This window comes from Staurois parvus, unplaced genomic scaffold, assembly GCF_062004578.1.
Source record: "Staurois parvus isolate SC_StPar_1 unplaced genomic scaffold, SC_StPar_1.0 ptg001352l, whole genome shotgun sequence".
NCBI lineage: Eukaryota > Metazoa > Chordata > Amphibia > Anura > Ranidae > Staurois > Staurois parvus.
In genome coordinates this window covers 492,892-517,069 of record NW_028319148.1, presented here as the reverse complement: position 1 = coordinate 517,069, position 24,178 = coordinate 492,892, and the positions used below count along the sequence as shown (strand labels likewise).

At 41.0% G+C, this 24,178-nt stretch overlaps 1 protein-coding gene across 1 annotated transcript in view; it reads left to right on the top strand.

The window, feature by feature from the left end:
• The window catches only part of LOC149436659 (retinal guanylyl cyclase 1-like), a 144,171-nt gene that overhangs the window by 106,506 nt on the left and 13,487 nt on the right, over nucleotides 1–24,178 (top strand). Inside the window, exons 8-17 of the mRNA XM_089661576.1 lie at nucleotides 191–271; nucleotides 827–1,003; nucleotides 3,507–3,663; nucleotides 6,523–6,672; nucleotides 7,915–8,063; nucleotides 12,588–12,751; nucleotides 12,920–13,112; nucleotides 13,198–13,372; nucleotides 16,127–16,225; nucleotides 19,996–20,090. Of these exons, the coding sequence (XP_089517702.1) occupies nucleotides 191–271; nucleotides 827–1,003; nucleotides 3,507–3,663; nucleotides 6,523–6,672; nucleotides 7,915–8,063; nucleotides 12,588–12,751; nucleotides 12,920–13,112; nucleotides 13,198–13,372; nucleotides 16,127–16,225; nucleotides 19,996–20,090 (1,440 nt within the window). The remainder of the gene's footprint in view (nucleotides 1–190; nucleotides 272–826; nucleotides 1,004–3,506; nucleotides 3,664–6,522; nucleotides 6,673–7,914; nucleotides 8,064–12,587; nucleotides 12,752–12,919; nucleotides 13,113–13,197; nucleotides 13,373–16,126; nucleotides 16,226–19,995; nucleotides 20,091–24,178) is intronic.

Below are 24,178 nucleotides of genomic sequence, written 5' to 3'. Positions count from 1 at the left end.
TTTGAGTTCAGAGTATCTAGGGTACGCCCCATGGGGGCATGTTATCAAGCCCCCCAGAACTCACAAGACAATACAGCAGAGAACGCCATTCTTTGTCAAGGCTGGACTTGGGCTTTAGTTCTCTAATGGGACAAATCCATGGACAAAATCTGTCATGAGAGGTTCTCTTTTTTTTCTTTCCTTCTCTCAGGGGGACTGGATATGGCTCAAAAGGTTTCCTGGTGAGAAGCACAGTGATATTCGGCCAACCACAAAGAATGTGTTCTGTACGGTAAGTTAGGGGAGAAATCCACAAAGTTGGTGGTAGTTTGCCCAGTACAGTGGTCATATGCTTAGTAAGGATCTGACTTCTGATCAATGTCTTTCCTATCCAACATTTAGATATAGTTGCTTGCTTCATTGCTTACATCCCTAGTGAACAGGCCATCAGCCAAAAATATTCAACCAAGCCTATAGCCTTTAGCCCAAAGGGAGGTCTACTGTGAGCTGTGATCTGATATATACATGCTGATCACCACTTGGACCTTCCAAATATTCTCTGGAATTGTGGAATTGTGTTCACCCTGATAGACTAGTCTAAACATTTCCTCAATACTCCCTTGTCCAGCATTACCTTTTGCATTTTCTTCTATCCTTCTCCTTCATTTCCAATTTGCTAACTCTCATTCATCCTCTGCCACTGCCATCTGCCTTTTTATTTAACCTACTGTTCCTTCACGTCTTAGTCTGCAGGCCATGCCTTCGTTTGGTCCTTTAGCAGGTAAAATAGTTTGATATTTAGCACACTCTGGTTTCATAGGACTTACAAGCATGTTTTGTTCCTCAGCTCCGTGAACTCCGCCATGAGAATGTAAACCTGTACTTGGGTTTGTTCCATGACATGGGTGTCCTTGGAGTGGTGTCAGAACATTGCTCTCGTGGAAGCCTTGAGGATCTTATTCAAAACCAAGATATGAAGCTTGACTGGATGTTTAAATCCTCCCTGCTTCTTGATCTCATCAAGGTAGGATGAAGGCACAGTATGGTCAAATGTTTACAGTAGTAATATCAAAGTGGTGTTTTTTTGGGGGGCATATGCAACTCTCACTTGTGACCCCCTAACCCAGATAGAGGATATAAACTGAACGAAGACTCAATATGGCATAAAACTATTGCGCAGTTCGGAAAATGGCATCCTTATCGGGCCAGAAATTTGGAAAGTTGCATAAATCTAATAAAGAAAATGAGTCATTATAGAGTTACTAAACCCACAACAGTACAATCAGTCTGTAGATGCAGGAAAGCATGCTTGTTATACTCACTGTGGAACCTAAGGGGTTACTCCTCCGCATTGTGTAAATAGGATGTTTGATCTTATCTTCTTTGCTCCTCCCCTTCTTCTACTGTCCCCAATCCATTTGCAGATAGAACAGAGCCTTGGGGGCAAGCTGCACATGCTCAGTTTGGTGTGCATTGCTAGAGAGTTTTTTTTGGGGGGGAGAGTGCATGTGATCAGCACAGGGCCAATCAGCACTGTCCAGACAGAGGGTCAGGGGTCCTGCAGCCTCATAAGACAATCAGGGGAAAATAAAAACTCTTCCTACGAGCTTTAACCAACGCTGGACACTGATAGAAGTCACACGAGTGCTTTAACTGCTGATGAAAAAAGGTATTTAGCAGTTTATATTTACTAAAATATTTGCATTTCCATGTTCTGCGGGAGACCAGATATACTAAATGCAGGGTCATGGGTTTAGTAAAACTTTAAATTTTTTTTTGCAAACTTGTACTGCAGCCCTCAACAAAATGTTTCCCTTTATCACACAGGTGGCTGGGGGGGGGGGGGGGGGGGGGGGAGACAGTAAAAGCAGGAAACTGAACCTTGGTTTTCCCACTCCTCAGCTGCTCACTTAAAGGCTAAACAATAGGAGGAGTCTGTTCAAATGCCGCAGCAGTGATCCTTTTTCTCACAGCCACAGAAAATGTAATGCAAGAAGCTGAGTTGACAATGCCTGACAAACCCAACCATTCAACTCAATGGGGTTGCGCTACGACTGCCATTCAGCAAAAAAAAACCCCAGCAGGTTCATCTCCTGAACATCTGACAGCAGCTGCTAAGCGATCCACTTTGGACCAGTTTTCAGAGCTAGTGTGAACCTAACCTTTATGTGGACCCTGATTTATAGGATCCAAAGATTTCTTGTCTAGTTAAAGCGTATCTAAACCCAGGGGCGGACTGACCATTTGGAAACTCGAGCACTGCCCGAGGGCCCGGGGTCAATAGGGGGCCCCATGAGATGCCCCTGGTACCTTTTTCATAGGTTTTTGTGAGTTTGGGCAAAGACACAGGGGCCCCATAACCCCTTATTGCCTGGGGGTCCCTTGAGTTGTCAGTCCGCCCCTGCCTGAACCCAAAACAAAAATGTAATAAATTACAGCTCACCAGTCTATAGATGGCTTTACTTGCTTTCTTTTTTCAAGTTTTTTATCTGATTTTGCCAGTAATGCAGGCCATAGACGGGACGTTTATCGGCCGAATTGTCGGTCGATGAATGAAAAATTGGTAGTTGCTGCCACCAATGTTGCCACCAATGCTTACGAAAAATGTCCGTTGTTCGTAGATTTTTCAGCATGACCAATAAAAAGAAATGAGAAGAACCGCGAAAATCGGCCGACGACATTGCCCCACTAACGGTGTGAATATCGGCCGATTTTTTGGTCGGACGAAAATTTGGCCAATAAACAACCTGTCTAAGGCCTGCATTACACACTTCCAGTTCTAGAGTGATAATGCTAACTCAGCCTTCTGTAAAAAAAACAACAAAAACAAGGCAGGAATACAGAACCCCCACCTAGTACTGGGACACAATCATCCAGTGCTCAGGGCGAGGATGGGAAACTGCTCCCTCACCTTGAGACCCAGCAAAGTGTCCCTGAGTTGGTGGTGTCAATGGAAGGAACAAATGTCCCTGTGCCTGTGGTGTTACTGAAAGGAAAAATGTCCCTGACTCAGTGGTGTTACTGAAAAGAAAAAAATTCCCTGTATCCATGGTGTCACTGGAAGAAAAAACTGTCCCTGTACTGGAGGTGTCACTGAAAGGAAAAATGTCCCTATGTCCCTGTGTAGGTGGTATCACTGATAGTAAAATTTGTCCCTGAGTTGGTGTCACTGAAAATAAAACATGTCCCTGTGTTGGTGATGTTACTGAAAAAATGTCCCTAGTCAATTGTGTCACTGGAAGGATAAAATGTCCCTTTATCAGTGGTATCACTGAAAAGAAAAATGTATAGAGCTCTTTCTCCACTCCCTCCCTCTTTACAGAGTTCTTCCTCATCCTCCAAATGCAGAGCTTCCTCCCAGAGAAAACCCAAATGGCAGCACCCTGGTTGAGAGACACTGCTTTGACATACCAAAGAGGACCAAACAGAAGTTCATTGATGTGGTTTTTCATACACATTATGCCTAAGGTCCAGGTAACTAGCTCATGGTAAAAAAAAAATAATGCTTTTTTTCTGGTAATTTTTAGGGTTTGAAGTTCCTCCATCACCGTGAAATTGTTCATGGGCATCTGAAGTCTAGGAACTGTGTTGTAGATGGCAGATTTGTGCTGAAATTAACAGACTACGGAATTAATGAATTATACGAAGCTCAAAGAATTACGGCAGCAGAACCCCAACATGAAGGTACAGCAACAAAATTTCTTTCGACGCGAGAGTGGTTTATACTATCAGTTCCATGAATAGAGCAGTGTTGAAAACATGCACTCCTTTCATAATGTCAGAGGTTCATTTCTTGTGAGATAAAGATAACTCAATTAGAGCTGTTTTTACAGAACATCCCCTCCTAACAACACATAAATGAATACATGTAGTCAAGCACAAACCCAAGCCTATGAAAAATGTCATGTAATAACAATATAATAGTTATTTATATAAACTGTATTGCCAGAAGTATTGGTCGGCCTGCCTTTACACGCACATGAACTTTAATGGCATCCCAGTCTTAGTCTGTAGGGTTCCATGTTGAGTTGGCCCCGCCTTTTTCAGCTATAACAGCTTCAACTCTTCTGGGAAGGCCGTCCACAAGGTTTAGGAGGGTGTCTATGGGAAGGTTGGACCATTCTTCCAGAAGCACATTTGTGAGGTCAGGCACTGATGTCGGACGAGAAGGCCTGGCTCGCAGTCTCCGCTCTAATTCATCCTAAAAGTGTTCTATGGGGTTGAGGTCAGGACTCTGTGCAGGCCAGTCAAGTTCCTCCACCCCAAACTGGCTCCTCCATGTCTTTATGGACCTTGCTTTGTGCACTGGTGCGCAGTCATGTTGGAACAGGAAGGGGCCATCTCCAAACTGTTCCCACAAAGTTGGGAGCATGAAAATTGTCCAAAATGTCTTGGTATGCTGATGCCTTCACTGGAACTAGGGGGCAAAGCCCAATCCCTGAAAAACAACCCCACACCATAATCCCCCCTACACCAAACTTTACACTTGGCACAATGCAGTCAGGAAAGTAATGTTCTCCTGGCAACCTCCAAACCCAGACATGTCCATCGGATTGCCAGACAGAGAAGTGTGATTGGTCACTTCAGAGAACACGTCTCCACTGCTCTAGAGTCCAGTGGCGTCGTGCTTTACACCACTGCATCTGATGCTTTGCATTGCACTTGGTGATGTAAGGCTTGGATGCAGCTGTTCGGCCATGGAAACCCATTCAATGAAGCTCTCTACACACTGTTGTTGTACTAATCTGAAGGCCACACAAAGTTTGGAGGCCTTTAGCTATTGACTTTGCAGACAGTTGGTGACTTCCGCACACTGGGGCAGACCCCGCTTTGTCATTTTAGGTGGCCTACCACTTGGTGGCTGAGTTGCTGTTGTTCCCAGTTGCTTCCACTTTGTTATAATCCCACTAACAGTTGAGCGTGGAATATTTAGTAGCCAGGAAATGTCACGGATGGACTTATTGCACAGGTGGCAACCTACCACGGTACCACGCTTGAATTCATTGAGCTCCTGAGAGCGACCCATTCTTTCACAAATGTTTGTAGAAGCAGTCTGCATGCCTAGGGGCTTGATAGTATACACCTGTGGCCATGGAGGTGATTGGAAAACCTGAATCCAATGATTTGTCAGGCTGGCCCAATACTTTTGGCAATAAAGTGTATAAAAGTTATAATAATCTCCAGTATCATATTGTGAAAGATGGGATTTTTGAGACACAACTATTAAAAAATATACTTTATTTATTCAATTAAATATAAAGCCTACAATTATACTGTAACATATAATACTTCATAAAATCAATCCATAATACAATCTTATTCATCGGTTTCACCAAAACATTTTAAAAAATGGTATACATAAATGCTGGTCTTTTGTGGGCTGACGCATTTCATGGAATACTCCACTTCTTCAGGAGACACCAGTCTAGCATTGTATCAAAATTGATCTGAAGAAAAAATGGGGTATACATATACAGTACATGTGTCATTATTATGAAATACCATCTTGACCTAAGGGCCAGCCACTTGCCACATGCCACCACAGAGAAAAACGCAACCATGGAACAGGGTCCAGAGGGGGAACTCATTCTAAACCTTGCATGCTACATCATTCTAGTGCTTGCAGTTGGGGCTTTACTGTCACAACTCTGGAAACAATCAGTGATGGATAACTTTTCAGAGTTTGACAGACGGTAAGGAGGTGATATGTTGCCTCTTCACTATCTGCTTTAATCCTTGAAATTTTGAACCACCTCACTGCAACTGTGTGCATTGCATTCAGTTGGAAAGCGTTTGCAGTGCAACCAAATTCACCTGAATAGATGGTTTGAAGCATCAGTACCACCTGCTGAATGCAACATGCCATTTAACTTTTGTAAAGCAAAGCATTGTGGCTGTGGATTGGATTTTTATTCAAAGTATGAACGTTGTAGCAAACTCAATTGAAGTCTACGGGGCGTGAATCTTGGTATTTCCCATATGGCCAATTGTAGGGTTGATAAACCAACTATTGTTAAACAAATGGCAAACTTTGCCCTTCTCCCCATATCCTAGATCAGCACCAGGGGCGGACTGACCATTTGGAAACTCGGCACTGCCCAAAGGCCCGGGGTCAATAGGGGGCCCCATGAGATGCCCCTGGTATCTTTTTCATAGGCTTTTTTGAGTTTGGGCAAGGACACAGGAGTCCCATGATCCCCTATTGCCCGGGGGACCCATGAGTTGTCAGTCCACCCCTGATAAGCACCAATAAAGATTGCAATGGACACAGGCAAGTCAATGCATGACCAATTTGACCATTTACGCTATCCCTCAGGTTTACTGCAGGAGCATGGTCATTGTAGCTAGGCCCCCTGGACATCCACTAAGCCTGATTATGCCTAAAATCTACTGATTTCACTAACTTACCAAATATAACCATTTTATATAGGTGCACACTGAGGCCTAAAATGTACTGAAAGGGTTCCTTCAAGGAAAAAGGTTAAAAAAGGACCATCCCAGGGAATGGCATTCTCCACCTCATACTATAAATTGTGATTTCAGACTTGTTTTGGACAGCGCCTGAACTCCTTCGTGAGCCATTAGCAAGTCAGAAAGGAACCTACAGAGGGGATATCTTTGGTTTTGCCATTATAATGCAAGAAGTCATCATAAGAGGAGGTCCTTACTGTATGCTGGAGCTTTCTGCAGAAGGTATGACTGTGAAAATCAGTGGTTTCTCTAAAGTACAAGGGCTTCAACTCTTTTTTTAAGATTGTATGCCATCTAATAAATTAAAGAAGAATTCACTAAATAAATCATAAGGCTTCACAGTAGCATAATAAGCAAAGAGTCATATTTGCTAGCAATTTGAGAAACCATCTTGGATGTCACCACTGTCACTGTATCACGTACCTGGTGATGGAAGCCAATGGAGAGAGGGCTTCCCTTGCGGCTAAGTTCCAGACTCCCCTGAGAGTGGAAGTCAGGCCCAAAGTGGCACAGGTCGCCTGTAGGAGTGCTTGTTGGTGGTCCACAGCTGATGCACGGAGATGAGGTCTGCAGATGGGTGACATCTGTGTTAGGTATGCAAGCCCTTCCGGGAATAGAGGATTACTGAATAACCGGTTCAAGCCAAGGTCAGGTACCAGGTGAGAATCAGAGCAGACGTAGTCAGATGGGATAGCCGAGGTCATACACAGAGGAGCGCGCGAGAGAGTATCCGTTAGCCAAGCCAAGGTCAGATCAGGGGTTAAGCAGAGTAGACAGGTCCAAGAGCAAGCCGAGTCGGTATCAGGAAATCACAGGTCACAATAACACAGGACACAGGAACAAGGTATGGAGAACTAGAGATCATCCAGCAACTTGAGGAAGTGATGAGCCTCCTTATAAAGGCCGTCTGGCACCAAACTGAGGCTGATGCATGCTTCTGGGGCCATGCAGGGTACTGGCATAAATGCCAGATCTTCCAGAACTTCTGCTGTGAACAGGACCCTGACACACTGCTACCTGGGTGACAGGCCCCTAGGGGCCTCAAAGTCACTTCTTTATGTTGGTGACATTAAAGAGTCCTGTTTATTTTTCTACATATGGTATGCTGGTGATATCTTGGATTGATCTTCTAATAAGGACATTAGGTTTGTGAATTCTTAACGGATTTAGGCCAAATGGTTACTATTGAACATTTTTAGGGTCAGAACTCAGCTGCCTGGAATACCTAAACAAATACATTTTTATTTGCTATGTTTTTTTGTTTTTTTTTTAATTCCTTTTTCTTAACATTTTTGTGTCCTCACAAAAATCTCATGCTTCCTTTTTGAAATGAGAGCAAGATTATCAAGAAAAGGATCCCAATTGTCATGAAGCTACATAATATGATGACCAGTGTTTTCCTAAAAAGCTTCCATATGATTTCATCCAAGCTTTTTTTTTTTTGTTATAATTATGCTTCTTTAGAAATCATCCGAAAAGTTCGCCGCCCTCCCCCGCTTTGCCGCCCCTCCGTCTCTTTGGACCAGGCTCCTCCAGAGTGTATCCATATAATGAAGCAGTGTTGGAGTGAACATCCAGACAGGAGACCAAACATTGACCAGATCTTTGACCAGGTAAATCAATTAACAATTTTGCTTCTGTTTATTGATGTTAGGGATCCGGGTATGACCAGAAATGTGTGGACTGACACAGGGAAGTAGCAGGCTTCAGGAACACAGGCGTAGTCAGGCTGAAGAGGTGGAATGGTCAGGCAGGCCGTAAGGTACTGTCAGGTGCCGCCTGGCAGTGTCTCTACCAGCCCACAGCACGGATTTCCTCAGGGCGCAGGGTCTAAGTCCCAGCCTGCTATTCACCAGGGCCCCTGATGGTGGGGATGGACTTGGTGCAGACTGGAACCAGGTTGCGACCCATGAGTGCGTACGGCTGTGGTAGAGAGTACTGGCAAGGGAGTGCAGGAACGGAGTCTGATGGGACGAGGCAGGCAGACTTACTAAAAGTGATCCGTGCGGGATGGATGGATCGTCGGGTGAAGTAAGCTTAGTCAGACAGGCCAGGCCGGTATCGTGCGGGCAGCAAGGTACAGGAGGAGCAAGCAGAGAATGGTCGGGGTAACAAGCCAGGTTCAGCAGGTAGCGGGCAGCGCGGTACCGAGGATCAGGCAGAAGGATGGTCAGGCAAGCCAGGGGTTCAACAGGAGACGGTTAGCAGAGGCCAGGATCAAAGCAGGGTCAGCAACGAGGCAGGAACACAGGATACCAGGTACAGGGGCTCATGGGAAACATACACCAAGGCCCTGATCACAGGCCTGGTCATTGCTTAAATACACTTCCTGCAATCAGCTTCAGGTGTTGGCTGACTGCAGGAGTAAGCTTCTTGCTGCTGAGAGCACCCGCTGGTCAGCCCTGGTACTGCAGCCCACACAGCAGGTGAGTCCCACCACCAGTGCTGAGTCCATTCCTGACAATTGAACTGGTGTCTGTATTGACATACTGATTGCCTGCTGCATTAGTGATTTTCTAAGCTAGCATGTGTTTAAATGACCCATACATCCACTTGATCACCAATGATGTAGCCGTACGTCCCTGGACTTATAACGCTGCAGGCACCATCCCCGTACTGTTTTTTTACAGCCAACTATTGGCTCTCTTGTAATAACAATTGGAACAGTTAACTGTCCCCCTCCCATGGCTTTAAAGGGCTGTTCCATCTCACCAGGACTCCTGATCAACCAGCTGGCACATTCGCCTGCTGATCATAGAGCCAAATGAAGAACAAGAAGCCATGACCTTGCCATTAAAAAAAAAGAAAAGCATATGATCAAGCCGGTCTTGGTGTGATTAAATGCTTTTGAGAGCAGAGGAGGGATATTGACCCCAGATCTCTCCATAAAGAGTATCTGTCACATGCCTATTGTTGTCACAAGGCATGCTTATATTCCTTGTGACAGCAATAAAAATGATTAAAAAAAGTTTAAAGGATGCACACAAGCAGCAATCGTCCCACACATGTGAGGTATTACCGTGAACGTCAGGTCATGGGTAGTAATTCTAGCACCAGTCGTCCTCTGTAAATCTAAAGTGGTAACCTGTAAAGGCTTTTAAAGTGTTGCCTGTCAGTAATAAAATGTTTGTTGTTAGTTGCCATCATGCCATAGTATGCGCAATTTTAAAGCATGACATGTTTGGTATCTATTTACTCAGTCTAACATCATCTTTTGTGTTTTACAAAAATTGAGGTATGTATTTAATTTTTTTGCATTCAAATTTAAAAAAGTGTATTTTAACAAAAAAAAATTGCGCAAAAACCTCTGCACAAATATGTGTGTCATAAAAAATTGTAACACCGACCAATTTATTCTTTAGGGTTTTTGCCCTTTGCCTGAAATATATATATATATATAATGTTTAACCGCATGCCGCCCAGCCACTGTACATATACGGCGGCAGGGCGGCACTCACAGGCAAAACCACGTTTTAAGATGTGTGTTTTGTAAACAAATAGGGGGTGTGTGCGAGGCGCGCCGCCGCCCTATTTGTCCCGCGGATAACCGCCGCAGATGTCAGTCGCCGGGTCACAGCCGCTCCTTAGCGGCTATGTCCCGGCGATCAGCGGCAAACAGTGACAGAGAGCACAGCTGCAGTAGCTGTGCTGTCTGGCATTTCCCTGACGGCTCGAGGATGAGCTGATCGAGAAAGAGGAGTTTCTCTTTCTCGATCAGCCTTGTCCCCTGCAGCACACACCCCCGCCCCCTAGTAAAACACTCCCCCTCACTCCTATAACCCTTCTCTGCAAAATAAAGTTAACCCCTTCCTCCCCATTGCCATTAGTACAGTGTCAGTTTTTTTTTTTTGCACTGATCACTGTATTAGTGTTTTTGGGGATGTCAGTGACCCCAAGTCAGTACCCCCCAATGTCAGTATGTCCGCCGCAGTCCCGCCATAAGTCGCTGGTCGCTGCCATAAGACCCTGATCGCCGCCATAATTCGCTGATCGCCGCCATTATTAGTATAAAAAAAACCCTAAAAATCCCAGTATCTTTCCCACCATTTGTAAACGCTATAACTTTCACGTAAACCAATTAATTTACACGTATTGGGGTTTTTTTTTAGCAAAGACATGTCGCAGAATGCATTTTGGCAGAAATTTATGACTAAATTTGATTTTTGCATTTTTTTTTACTGGACATGTTTTATAGCAAAAAGTCCAAAATATTGTTTTTTTTTTCCTCGAAATTGTCAGACTTTTTTTTTATAGCGCAAAAAATAAAAAACGCACAGGCGATCAAATACCACCGAAAGAAAGCTCAATTTGTGGGGAAAAAAAGGATGTAAATTTCATTTATGTACCATATTGCATGACCGCGCAATTGTCCTTTAAACTAGCACAGCGCTGTATAGCAGAAAAATGGTGTAAATTGCAGTATCTATACCATAGTTTGTAGACGCTATAACTTCCACACAAAGCAATCAATATACACTTATTGGGATTTTTTTTACCAAAAACATGGAGCAGAATACATTTTGGCCTAAATTTATAACCAACTTTGAGTTTACTATATATTTTTTATAGCTGAAAGTAAAAAATATTGTTTTTCTTCAAAATTTTTGGCCTTTTTTTGTTTATAGCGTGAAAAATAAAAAGCACACAGGTGATCAAATTACACCGAAAGAAAGCTCTATTTGTGTGAAAAAAAGGACATAAATTTTGTTTGGGTGCAGCATTGCATGACCGCGCAATTATCAGTTGAATTAGTGCAGCGCCGAGTAGCAAAAAGAGGCCTGGTCATTAAGGGGGGTAAATCCTCTGGAGCTCAAGTGGTTAAGGGTTATAAGAAATTTTATAGCAAAAAATACTGATTTTTATATGTAAACAAAAAGTGGCGAAAAAGGCTGGTCATCAAGTGACTACAGTGGAAACACCAATTTTGAATGACAATTTACATTCAGTTTGATTTTTCTCTCTTTTGAGCTTTGATGGAGGGCATTGTAATACTTGATTATGTTATGCATTGAATTTTGATACACTTGGGGTTCACTTTAACAAAAAATTTCCTACAAGATTCACTCAACTTTCACATTTTTAAATTGGATTCATGTGGGATAATGTGTGAATCCCTCATGAAAGTTGAGTGAATCATTTGTGATAAACGTATAAGTAGACTCCTTAAAGTATATTTAGGACAAAACGTTTTTTTAGTTTTGGATAGAGTGTTAAAACCCAACTGTGGGCACAGCAAAAGAAACCCTTGTGCCCCTGTGAACTGTAAAGGTTAAATGCAAGGTAAAGGTAAAGTGATTGTAAATGTACTTTTTTTTTAAATAACAAACATGTCATAATTACCTACTCTGTTGGGCTTTAAGGAATTAAATCTCTGTCATGTTTTTATTGCTGTCTGTGTCTCTGCCAGTAAGATTTTCTCTCTTTATTTGTCCTCATGACTACCTGCTCCAAGACTGAAAGTGACATAAAGTTAAAAAAAATGTAGTTTATCATGAGACCAGGAATTCAGGGTTAACCTTCCAGTGGGAACACTTGGTTAGTTGACCACTGTCCTTTCCTCACTTTGGAGAGATTTCCAGTGGGACACAGAGGGCAAAAAACTTAACAGTGGCTTTAACCCTCCCTCATGCTATCCATGGTTTAATTTCATCCTTAATATAGAACTATGGAATTTTTTCTTGTTTGGTTAGAATGAGAGAGGATTTTAACCCCTTTCAGATTTTTTCATTTTGTCCCTTTGGGAAAGTTTCTTTTCAACTTCCTTTGCATAAAAATAGGAACCACAAAATTACCAAAATGGGAAGTTAGAGGAAACCCATCCAAGGTGAGGGAATCCTTGGTTGTCACCAAAACGTGTGTCTCATTAGAAGATTGTCCCTCTAGTCCTGTTCTGGTGACAACCCAAATTTGGGATTTTCTTTCACTTTCATTCTCAGTGATAATGGTAAACTGGAAAATCTTACAAAAACTACAGGTGAATCTTACTAACAGGGGCAATAAAAACCTAATAGGTGTTCTAATTACTCTCCACTCACTCAAAAACTAAACAAAGTTTTGCCTTTAGTTACAATTTGAGTTTTCTGTTATTTATTAGAATGACTTTTTATGTTTTTTTTTGTTTTTCTTTCTCAACCTAGTTTAAGACAATAAACCGTGGGCGCAAAACAAACATCATTGATTCAATGCTGCGAATGTTGGAGCAGTACTCTAGTAACCTGGAAGATCTGATCCGAGAGAGAACTGAAGAGTTGGAAGTGGAAAAACAGAAGACTGACAAACTTTTAACTCAGATGCTTCCACCGTGAGTGGGATAAAAAAGACGAGAAAGGCCTTTATGTTGGGATTGAGCAGAAGAAAATGGTGTTAGGAGGTCTACATAACAGAGGGACCACCAAACCCAGATTATTCTGTTGTAGAACATGCTATTTACTTTGATCTCCATTTATAATTGTCTCTGTTTTCCCCACAGATCTGTAGCTGAAGCTCTGAAGACAGGTACTCCTGTAGAGCCAGAATATTTTGACCAAGTCACTATTTACTTTAGTGACATTGTGGGTTTCACAACCATTTCCTCCCTCAGTGAACCCATTGAGGTTGTTGATCTTCTCAATGATCTCTACACCCTTTTTGATGCTATTATTGGTTCCCATGATGTCTATAAGGTGAAAGCATACTCCTCCTCCCTTTCCATGTTCCTTTTATCTTATGGAGATAAAGAAAATCAAGTAGTTTGTCTTTTTTGGATAGGTGGAAACCATTGGTGATGCTTATATGGTTGCTTCTGGGCTGCCGAAAAAAAATGGTACTCGTCATGCAGCTGAGATTGCCAACATGTCCCTGGATATCCTTAGCTCTGTGGGATCTTTTAAAATGAGGCACATGCCTGACGTGCCAGTCCGAATACGCATCGGGCTCCACTCTGGTAAGAAGTACACAAGCCTAAAAGAATGGATGCCTTTAGCAACTAAACAAAACTTTTTATTTGGATTATTTGGATTTTGGGGTCTTATCAAATCTGTTTCTTAAAGTTGTCAACTCTTTCAAGTCAAAATAATAATACAAAATATGCAAGAAAGTATTAGGCTGTCTAGGATATAAACAGGGATTAGTGAAATTGGGAGTTTTCAGTAAACAAGATGGAGCTTAGTAGTCAACAAGGATGGCTGAATTTATTTAAAGTATTTTATTGGTGTTTCTTTGGGTGGTATGGAAAATAAATTGTTCCTGGTGGTTAGAGAAGCTCTTTTCAACTACAAGACCTGTTCTGTACCAAAAAAAGTCTTATTCTTAGCTTGGAACCGGAACAGGTTCTGAATAAAAGAAGAAATGCCCATTCACATATATGCGGTTTGAACTGCATCCAATCCACATGACATGTGAAAAAATATTGCTTCCTATAGTGCCTAAAAAAATAAAATATATAGTGTTGCGCTCCCAAACCTCAAATCAATATATTGTTATTTGAATTGGATCTCTATTTTAAAGATTTCAGTAATTAAGAATGATGTGTGCGAATAAACATATATACTAATATACTTATACTTTGAATTAATACAAATAAATACTGTGCATGAAAAATAAACATACAAATAAATAACTAAAAAAAAAATAATGTCCCAAAAAAGTGACTTTGTGCTGGAAAATCTTCAATCTACAATGATTATAAATCGGTGACTGCTTATGAATCCTCCCTCAAGTGAAGATGTGCGCTCACCTCATAAGAAGCCTGCAATTAGGCTATATAAACTTGTGGTTCACCTCCTTTGGAACCTGCTTGTTTAGAACTCCTGCTTTAGGATATCCATGGTGTGCAACATATGCTATAGGATGAATCTCCTCTCCAGAGGGTGCAATTCCTCTATTTTTTCATCTCCATGCGATTCTCCACATACAAAAAAGATCTCGACATGGTGCTTTATCTTTTATATAAGTATGACTTTTATTTGCTTAGAATATGGCACTCACATATTAAGTGTGCGGATAGTGGTAGCACAAATACAATCCAAAACCGCCGCTGATTGTCGGAGCTGTGTACTCGCGGTCCGGCAAACAGACTGACTCCCTCCGAGTGACGTTACAGTCCCACCCCTACGCGTTACGCCACTGGTCACGTGGCTTCATCAGGGGGATTTGATTGAAAATTCACATATGTTCATTGCACTGGCGAAGCGGATTCAGTGCGGTTTTGCCCGATTTCTGAGCAGTGTAGTCCTGTCTCGGTGCAAATTACAGGCTATTGATTTCTATGGGAACCGTTTCTAAACCGCATATGTGTGAACAAGATAAGATCCTGAGCTAATCCTGTCCTGAACCTGATGTAAACGTGACGTGAACCTGTGAGCAACTACTGCATCAATTAGCTGTGAAACCTGAGTGTTAGGTACCTACCGGTGGTAGCCTCTAGCGTTCCACAGACAGGACTCCCCCAAGGCGTGGAATCTAAGTCTAAACCAGGGGCGGACTGACCATTTGGAAACTCGGGCACTGCCTGAGGGCCCTGGGTCAGTAGGGGGCCCCATGAGATGGCCCTGGTACCTTTTTCATAGGCTTTTTTGAGTTTGGGCAAAGACACAGGGGCCCCATGATCCCCTATTGCCCGGGGGCCCCATGAGTTGTCAGTCCGCCCCTGGTCCCATCCTGCCTGTTCACCAGGGCCCCTGATGGTGGGGATGGACTTGGAGCAGGCCGAGACCAGGTCACGGCCCCTGGGTTCACTCAGCTGTGGTAGAAGCACCACTGGAGGTGTATGGCAGGTGAGAGCCTGATGTGAGGAGGTAACAAGAGCAGCGTCGGGCAGGCCCGGTCGGTAACGGTGGAGGCAGAGTGGTACAAAATCAGTAGGCAGAAGGATAAACAAGTCACAAGCCGGGTTCGGTAACAGGAGATCAGAACGTTCAGGGTTAAGCAGGAGAATGGTCAGACAAGCCAGGGATCAGAACAGGAGACAGACAGCAAATCAGGGTCAGGCAGGGTCAGCAACAAGACAATCTACAATACAGGAACTCAGGATACAGGTAAGACCATATGGCAACTAGACAAAGCCCTGACCTGTTTTAAATAGGGCGCCCTGCGTCCTGATTGGTGCCAGTCTCGCGTCCGCGATCGCGAGTGTGCATGCGCGAGCACCGCTGCAATCGCGGGTGCCCAGGTCCCAATGCTCGCACGCTAGTGCGACCGGGCACACCGCGCATGCGAAAACCCGTGCGCGATCGCGGCCAGCTCTGGGGTCCCTGACACTGAGCTTCAATCCGCACCGCACATGTGTGTATCAGCTCAAAACCTATCTCTACCACAAAACCTAACTCTTTGTTTTTATAGAGAGCCATATGATTACCATGTCAGTATTAATATGGTGATCACATGACTTTGTTGGTAATCAAAGAGTTAGGGTTGGTTTTGTTTATAAACAAAGTTATGCCATTGCCTGATCAGTACTAATATGATAATCATATGGCATGCAAGTTGTTAAGCAAATTTTGCCCAAGCAGTCTGTATAGTAACATTTTCGAAATTTCTGGGAAGGTGAAATCGGTGATTTTGTGATAAGATAATTTTTGTCAAAATTCATCCTCTCAATCCTAAATAATAAATAAAATGTATGTTTTGTCACCACCTTTTATAGTGTAAATACAGGGGAACAGTGCCTAAATATCCTATACGTTTTCTTGCAACACAGGTCCATGTGTAGCTGGAGTGGTTGGGCTCACAATGCCGCGCTACTGTCTCTTTGGAGACACTGTCAATACAGCCTCACGTATGGAATCCACAGGACTTCGTAAGTTACTCTCAACCCTGCAGAATTCTCCACCACCTCTTTTTTATATAATATATATATATATATATATATATAAACAGGCATACCTTGGTTTACGAATGCCTTGGTTAACATAATTTTCAGTTACGAATGAAAATCCATTGAAAATAATGCCTCGGTTTACCAATTTTTTTTGCAATACGAAGTAAGTTTCCCCAGGGTGCATTGCGCCTTGGAGGTTTATAGCACAGGCTCCATGCCTTTAAAGTGCACTTTATAAAGAGTTTTGAACAGATAAGACTTTTTTTAACTTTTTTCTGACCTCCGGAACGGATTAATTGGTTTTCAATGCATTTACAAATTCATTTTTAATCATGTCCCTGTACAGTATTTATGCCTTTAAAGTGCACTTTATAAAGAGTTTTGAACAGATAAGACTTTTTTTAAACTTTTTTCTGACCTCCGGAACGGATTAATTGGTTTTCAATGCATTTACAAATTCATTTTTAATCATGTCCCTGTACAGTATTTATGCCTTTAAAGTGCACTTTATAAAGAGTTTTGAACAGATAAAATACTTTTTTGTAACTTTTTTCTGATCTCCGGAGCAGATTAATTGGTTTTCAATGCATTCCTATGAGAAACTGCGTTTTGGTTTACGAATTTTTCACAATACGAAACGTCCTGGAGAACTCATTAAGTTTGTAAACTGAGGTACGCCTGTCTATATATATTTATAGACCTCAGTGCAGTTTTTATTTTTACCTTTACAATACAAATATTCTGAATCCAAAAGCAAAATTCCTAAGTATTGCAAATGAATTGAATTTTAGGAGGCCTCTTCATTTAATCCTATTTTTTTCATTTTTAAAGCAGAAGTAAAGTTTTTTCATGCGCACACTGAAATGACTGGATATAAATAATGGATGCATTCATAGTTTATCGTGTTACATATTCGCTTTATTCATTTTGAAGTTAAACATATGCCACCTTGCAGAGTCTGTTCAATTAGTTCTTCATCGTTAGTGAAACGTAGTGAAGAGGTGGTACCATCTAAAAGCAGCATTGTAATCGTTCATTAACAGGAAGCTTTCTGTGGGAGTTATTTACATGTTTTTCAGGAACCAGGTGTGTTAGAAGATGGTTCTAGCCGGGGCAGACTGACCATTTGGAAACTCGGGCACTGCCCAAGGGCCCGGGGTCAGTAGGGGGCCCCATGAGATGCCCCTGGTACCTTTTTCATACGCTTTTTTGAGTTTGGGCAAAGACACAGGGGCCCCATGATCCCCTATTGCCTGGGGGCCCCATGAGTTGTCAGTCCGCCCCTGGGGGTGGGAGTAGAATTCAGCTTATTTAGGTTTTGACTTGCCTTCCATTTTATCCACTTCAGTAGTGGTCACTTTCCACCCTTCCTGCCCAGGCCAATTTTCAGCTTTCAGTGCTGTTGCATTTTGAATGAAAACTGTGTGGTCATGCAACACTGTACCCAAATTACATTTTTATCATTTTTTTGAGACAGACAGAGCCTTCTTTTGGTGGTATTTAATTATTACTTTAATAAATTTAATTATTACTCTTTTATCAGCCACCTATTGTTACTAGTGGTTAGTAAATGCAGCTGTCAGTCAAATGAGAAGGCTGGGCTGGGATGAGCCACATTATTGCTGTGAGTTCCAGCTATCTTCTTGTTATCCCACTGTGCTACCTACTGCCTTGTGTATACAGAGCCCCAGCACTGCAAAGGACTATCACCTGCTCTCAGTAGTTGCCTGCTCGGGGAAGCCAGAGGACCACAACCTAGGAATCACCTGCAGCTTATTATCTCAATCTCTAGGAACTCTGGTGAAGACCAGCAGTTCCTTAGATTCTGTGCCTTGGCCCATCTTAGGGCTTTCATCATCACTAATCGAGTAGGTACACCAAATTCTTTGGGCCTGCTCTGTAGCTTTTGCCATAATCTGCCCCAGCTGCTGCAACCAAGTCCTACTTATCCACTCTGCCTTTATTAAGGGCAGATTACCAGTTCATGACAGTGTCAAAGAAGAGTTTGATGACATGGCCAATGGGAAAGGTGAGTGTCCACAGACTCCATATACAGATATGCAGTGGTTGAAAAGTTTTACTATGGTGGCAAGGTCACTTCAAATATATTAAATGCAGTCCCCCAACCCAGTAAAATGCTCAATCATAGTGCCCACGTTCCTCCATCCTCTTACTTGTGAATCTGCTAGAATCACTGTCATGACTGCCTGTCCTATGGATGGGTGAAAATACTTTATTCTCATTCCTAAATATCCTCCAATCTGTCCCAATGTTGCCACTGCCATCATTGCCAACATAAAAAAATAGCACTCAGTGCTAGAAGACCAAGAGCCAGATCAGTTTTGTATCAATCAAGGAAAATGTTGTCTATGATCATCTCATGAATAATTCCCCCAACAATTTCATAGGTAATAGATGAACCTTGCTGGGGGGAACTTTATGTAAAAAAAGCTAAAACAGAAATAAAGAGAAGGCACACTGGCCCTATGCATTACCAAAAAACAATTTATTATATAATAAAAAGAATTCCAATATACTCACAAGAGTAAGTATAAACAGGCACATCAATAAATCCAATGTCCAATCCAATAGCAAAAATATAGAAATACCCAACAGCTAGGAGTGCAGCTTAGGCGTTTCAAGGGAAGAACCCTCTTCATCAGAGGTGTTCAAAATATAATGTATTTATAGTACTTGCATCAATATAGGTAAATTATAGGCCCTGCCTTTTTCTCACCTAGACCTGGAGAGGGAGCCTTTGGGTTAACAAAGGAGCAACAAATGGACCCAGCTTGCAAGCCAAATACTGACTATACACCGTTAAGGGACATTAGTATTACCAGATACACTGTAAACAGGGGCGGACTGACAACTCATGGGGCCCCCGGGCAATAGGGGATCATGGGGCCCCTGTGTCTTTGCCCAAACTCAAAAAAGCCTATGAAAAAGGTACCAGGGGCATCTCATGGGGCCCCCTACTGACCCCGGGCCCTCGGGCAGTGCCCGAGTTTCCAAATGGTCAGTCCGCCCCTGACTGTAAATGTCCTGAAGACATAGTGTTATAAAAAATATCAATGACTGCCCAATTGCCAGTATCCAGAGCCCATGCATCTCAGAATGCCAGGAATGAATAATTCATAAATCATTATGCATATGTGGTGAATAGCTTAACAAAGATATGCATGCACTTCATCAAATGTATCAACGCTGCCTTTTCCTTACAAGACATGATGGCTCATACAATTAAAAAAATAAAAATAAATAAATATATATATATATATATATATATATATATATATATATATATATATATATATACTATATTGCCATCATCACCACTCTTTCTCTGGATGGGTGACAATGTTCTGATCTGCCAATTTTCTGAAGGATGGCTACCACCCCCCACCTCCTACAATATAACTTCCTGGAAATGATCTAATGGAGTCTAATTCAAGATGAAGGTGACTTATTGGCCCTGAGGATACCCTACCAACTATTCTGGTAGCTGCACTGCATGACAAACTACACCACAATGTCCCCCAATTAATAATCATACTTGAACATTTTCTGCATGAAACTGAGGTATTATTGCAGAGAGGAGGTGAAAATTGCAGCCTTAGTTGCTTTTTTTTGTAATAAGGACCCAGTAGGGGCTTATTTTATAGCACTTACAACCACATACTTAGAAGAAGTACACCCAGGATGAATCGTCAGCTTGCCTTGACTTTTTATCTTTTTGTCTTTCCCAGCGTACCGAGTCCATATGAATGTCAGCACGTTGAACATCCTTCAATCATTGAAAGAGGGATTCCGGTTTGAAGAGAGGGGCAAAACAGAACTAAAGGTGAACAGAACAAATGCAAAGCTTGGCTTGTCCACCATTTTTAAAAACATAAATGACAAATGTTAAGAGTCAGTGGATCACTTTGGCCCAGATCACACTTGGGATTTGGTAGCAGCAATGTGTAACAGCTACAAAATGGCCCATCTTAGCGTTTTTGTTGGAAGGGAAAAGAAATGGTAGTGAATGAAAGGTCTGTGTTACTGAAATTATTATTATTATTATACAGTATTTATATAGCGCCAATAGTTCGCTCAGCGCTGTACATTACAATGGGAGACAATACATGAGACAGTACAATAACAATACAATGCGATACAAGAGGGGTTCGAGGGCCCTGCTCCTTGGAGCTTAAAATCTAGGAGGGAGGGGATAGTGGTACAAGAGGAAAAGCTGTGGGGGATGGAGTGGTAGGAAGAGTGGAGGAGTTTAGCAATTAGCAGGGGGTGGGGTAGGCTTCCCTGAAGAGTTGGGTTTTCAGGGTGCGCCTAAAGGAGAGGCGATGTACACCTCAATCAGAATCTGGAGCTACTCACAAATTCTCCAGCTTCTGTAGCTACTTATGTCATCCAGTGCCACTGTTTATGATCACAGGCACCAGCCAATTTAAGCTGCATAGATAAGCATTTTAGCCAACTTCGGCATTATTTCAGTAGCCAGCTACAAACATCCTAGAGAAAACAAACAGAGAGATTTTTAGCTGCTCCAAATTGCTACTATAAAGTGTTACATGGTCATCACAAGGTAGGCTCATCTTGAAACTGAACTCCAGGAATGTGACAAACATAACCCTTTGAAGTGTAGGAAGACAATGACTTTCCCAGGCCTGTCTCTATGAATAGTGAACACTGACTGAGGGAACATGAAAGAAATGGGGAGGGTCTAGCTAGGACTGAATTAAGTATACTGAACAGGAGGGGAGGACAGATGGAGAAACCAGTATCGCTTAGTAAACAAGCTGTAGTGGACCAAAACTGCCACTAGATATCTGCATACTACAAAACAATAATCTGATGCAGTTCAATACAATACAAAAAAACATAAAAGTGGGACAGAGCTCTCCCCCTAGACTAAACAAGCATTTAAAAAAAAAAGGAAAAAACAGCGCAAACATAGACCTTTACATGAAATCAATATTACAAAGTGCAAACATAAGTGAAAAATTAATCAGTGGTAAAGTCCATCAAAATAAACCAAAGTTCAAAAAATATTGGTGCAAAAAAGAAAAAGAAAAAAAGAAAAAATATTTTCAAATTCTTCTTCTAATATAGAGGAACTTCCACCTTCCACCCGTGAAAACCAATATCAAATGCACTCACCAGATAAAGGTGAAAAAAACGCCTCTTAGGAATTTTATGGGATCCTACACCCTCTTTCGTATCCACTCTATAGGAATCCTCCTCTCCACCATAGGCTCCACCATCCGACCAGGGAGAAAAAAATCTCAGATAGTGTAATATTGTAAGACACCATTCATAAGTGAAATCAAGGATTAAGGTCACTCACATTCAATTCAATTTAAAAAGGCATATTTATTAGGATCAGCTTCTTCCAGATAAACAGTAGATGCAAGGCAACCTCCCACGGAATCTCACATCACAGCTCCAGGTTTCAGCAGAAGCTCTACAGAGACACCGCATATACAGATCCCAAAAGATGGCCGCTGGAACGCACCGCTCAGCGTGCGCTCCACTCACCGGAAGTGACGTCAGACGTACGGAGTACAAACCGGAAATGCGTCAACGCGTTTCGCCCCTCCCATCGGGCGTTCTCAAGACGTTCATTTCCTGTCTGAAGCTCCCTTATATACCCAGCAGAGACCCACCCCTCCGTTTCAATTGGTCAATACTCTTCCCCGGGATGATCAAACAAACCACTCCTCCTGTAACGTGACGTGAGAGTCCCTTACAGATGAGGTAAATGCCTATACAATTAGAAATCTTATTTCATGTTATTCCTGACACTATTAAATTATCTCCCATAAGCGACATGTATATTACCACATGTCCCCAGTGGGAAAAACACAAACAAAGTATTAAACAATGCCTCACTATTACAAAAAACTTTCTTTAATATATGAGCAATGAATACTAAATAGTATAAAATGAAAATAAATATGAATGTAATGAAAATAAAAAATATTAAATATAAGATAAAAATAAAAATGAAAATAAAAATAAAAATGAAAATAAAAATAAAAATAAATATAAAAATAAAAATAAATAAAAAATGAAAATAAAATAAAAACAAATATAAATAAAAATAAAAATAAAGAATAAAAATAAAAAATAAAATTAAAATAAATATAAAAATAAAAATAAATATAAAATAAAGATGAATGAAAAATAAAAAAATTATTTTTTAATTAAAAATAAAAATAAAAATAAAAATAGAAAGAAAAAGAAAAAGAAAAAGAAAAGGAAAAATAAAAATGAAAAATGAATGAAATAAAAATAAAAATAAAAATAAAAATAAAACTCAAAATAATATGTGAAATAAAATAAAAAATATATATAAAAAAATAAATAAAATATAAATAAAATTAAAAATAAAAATAAATATAAAAATAAAAATAAACCAATAACAAAAATAATAAAAAAATTTAAAAAATGCAATAGCATTACAATGTGTAAAAAAACTATTAATAAGACACCTGAGGAATTTTTAATGGAAATAGTCTATGCTCTTACCAATTAGACAAAAAACAATTAATGTCTATGTCCGAATTCAACCCTTTGGGGTACAAAGATCCTAATTGAAAGATCCATTTTGTTTCATTCTGCGAGATACTCTTGACCATATCTCCCCCCCTCCAATGGGAAACGATCCGATCAATCCCGCAGAATTTCAAACACGATGGATCCCTATTATGACACATTCTGAAATGATAGGAAAGACTGTGATGTTTATATCCTTTTTTAATATTTCTAATGTGTTCACCTAATCTCACCGACAATTTCCTAGACGTTCTACCTACGTATTGCAGATGACAAGAGCACTCCAACACATACGTAACAAAGGAACTGTCACAAGTTATAAAATTATTTATTTTATAAGAGGAACCCGTAGAACAAGAATGAAACGAATCATATCTCCTCTTAGTATCTCCTCTCATATTTCTACATGCCATACACCTTTTACATTTATAAAACCCCACAGTATCCAAAAAAGTTGCCTTTTTCTTCGGAATATCTGGGATATTTTTTGCTAACTTCATTCTCAATGTGGGTGGTTTTCTGTAAATGAATGAAGGTTTCTCAGGTATTAAATCATGGAGAACATCATCCCTCTTCAGAATCGACCAGTGTTTTCTTATAATATTTTCAATAACCTTATGTTGATTAGAGTAACCCGTGATAAAAGCCAGTTCACCTACTTTCTTCTTGTTCTTTCTATTTATTAATAATTCATCTCTATTAATCCTCCTCACTTGATCCATTGCACCTGTTAGAATATTTTCTTCATAGCCTTTTTCTCTAAACCTTTCCAACAACATATTTGCTTGCTCTTGAAATATCTTATTGTCATCACAGTTCCGCTTGAGTCTAATCAATTGGCTTTTAGGAATGGACCTCAACCAATTTCTATGGTGGCAACTGTGGATTGGGATGTAAGCATTCCTATCCACTTGTTTAAAATATGTTTTTGTGTGAAGATAGTCCCCCTGTCTATAGATGACTAAATCAAGAAAGTCTATAGATTCCATACCGATATGGTTAGTGAATGTGATGTTATAAGGATTACACTCCATTCCACGGATGTACTCCTCTAAACCATTCCTGGTTCCCTCTTAAAAAATTTTGGAAGAAATAATTTATAATCTAAAGGAAAAAATGACCCCTTTTAGTGAATCAATGGATTTTAAAGAAAAGGCGAAACTAACTCAAGAATATATTAATAAAGTAGATGAGGACACTAAAAAGAAGAAAATTAAGAAATATGGTAGAGATATACAGGATTACAAATCCCAAAATGTTTATAAATGGCAGGAAGATAATAGTAAGGGAACTGACGATTCTAGAAATTCCTCAGTTGAGGGGGATACCAAAGATCCAGGTTCTAAATTGGGATCATCTGGAGTGAAGATTAAG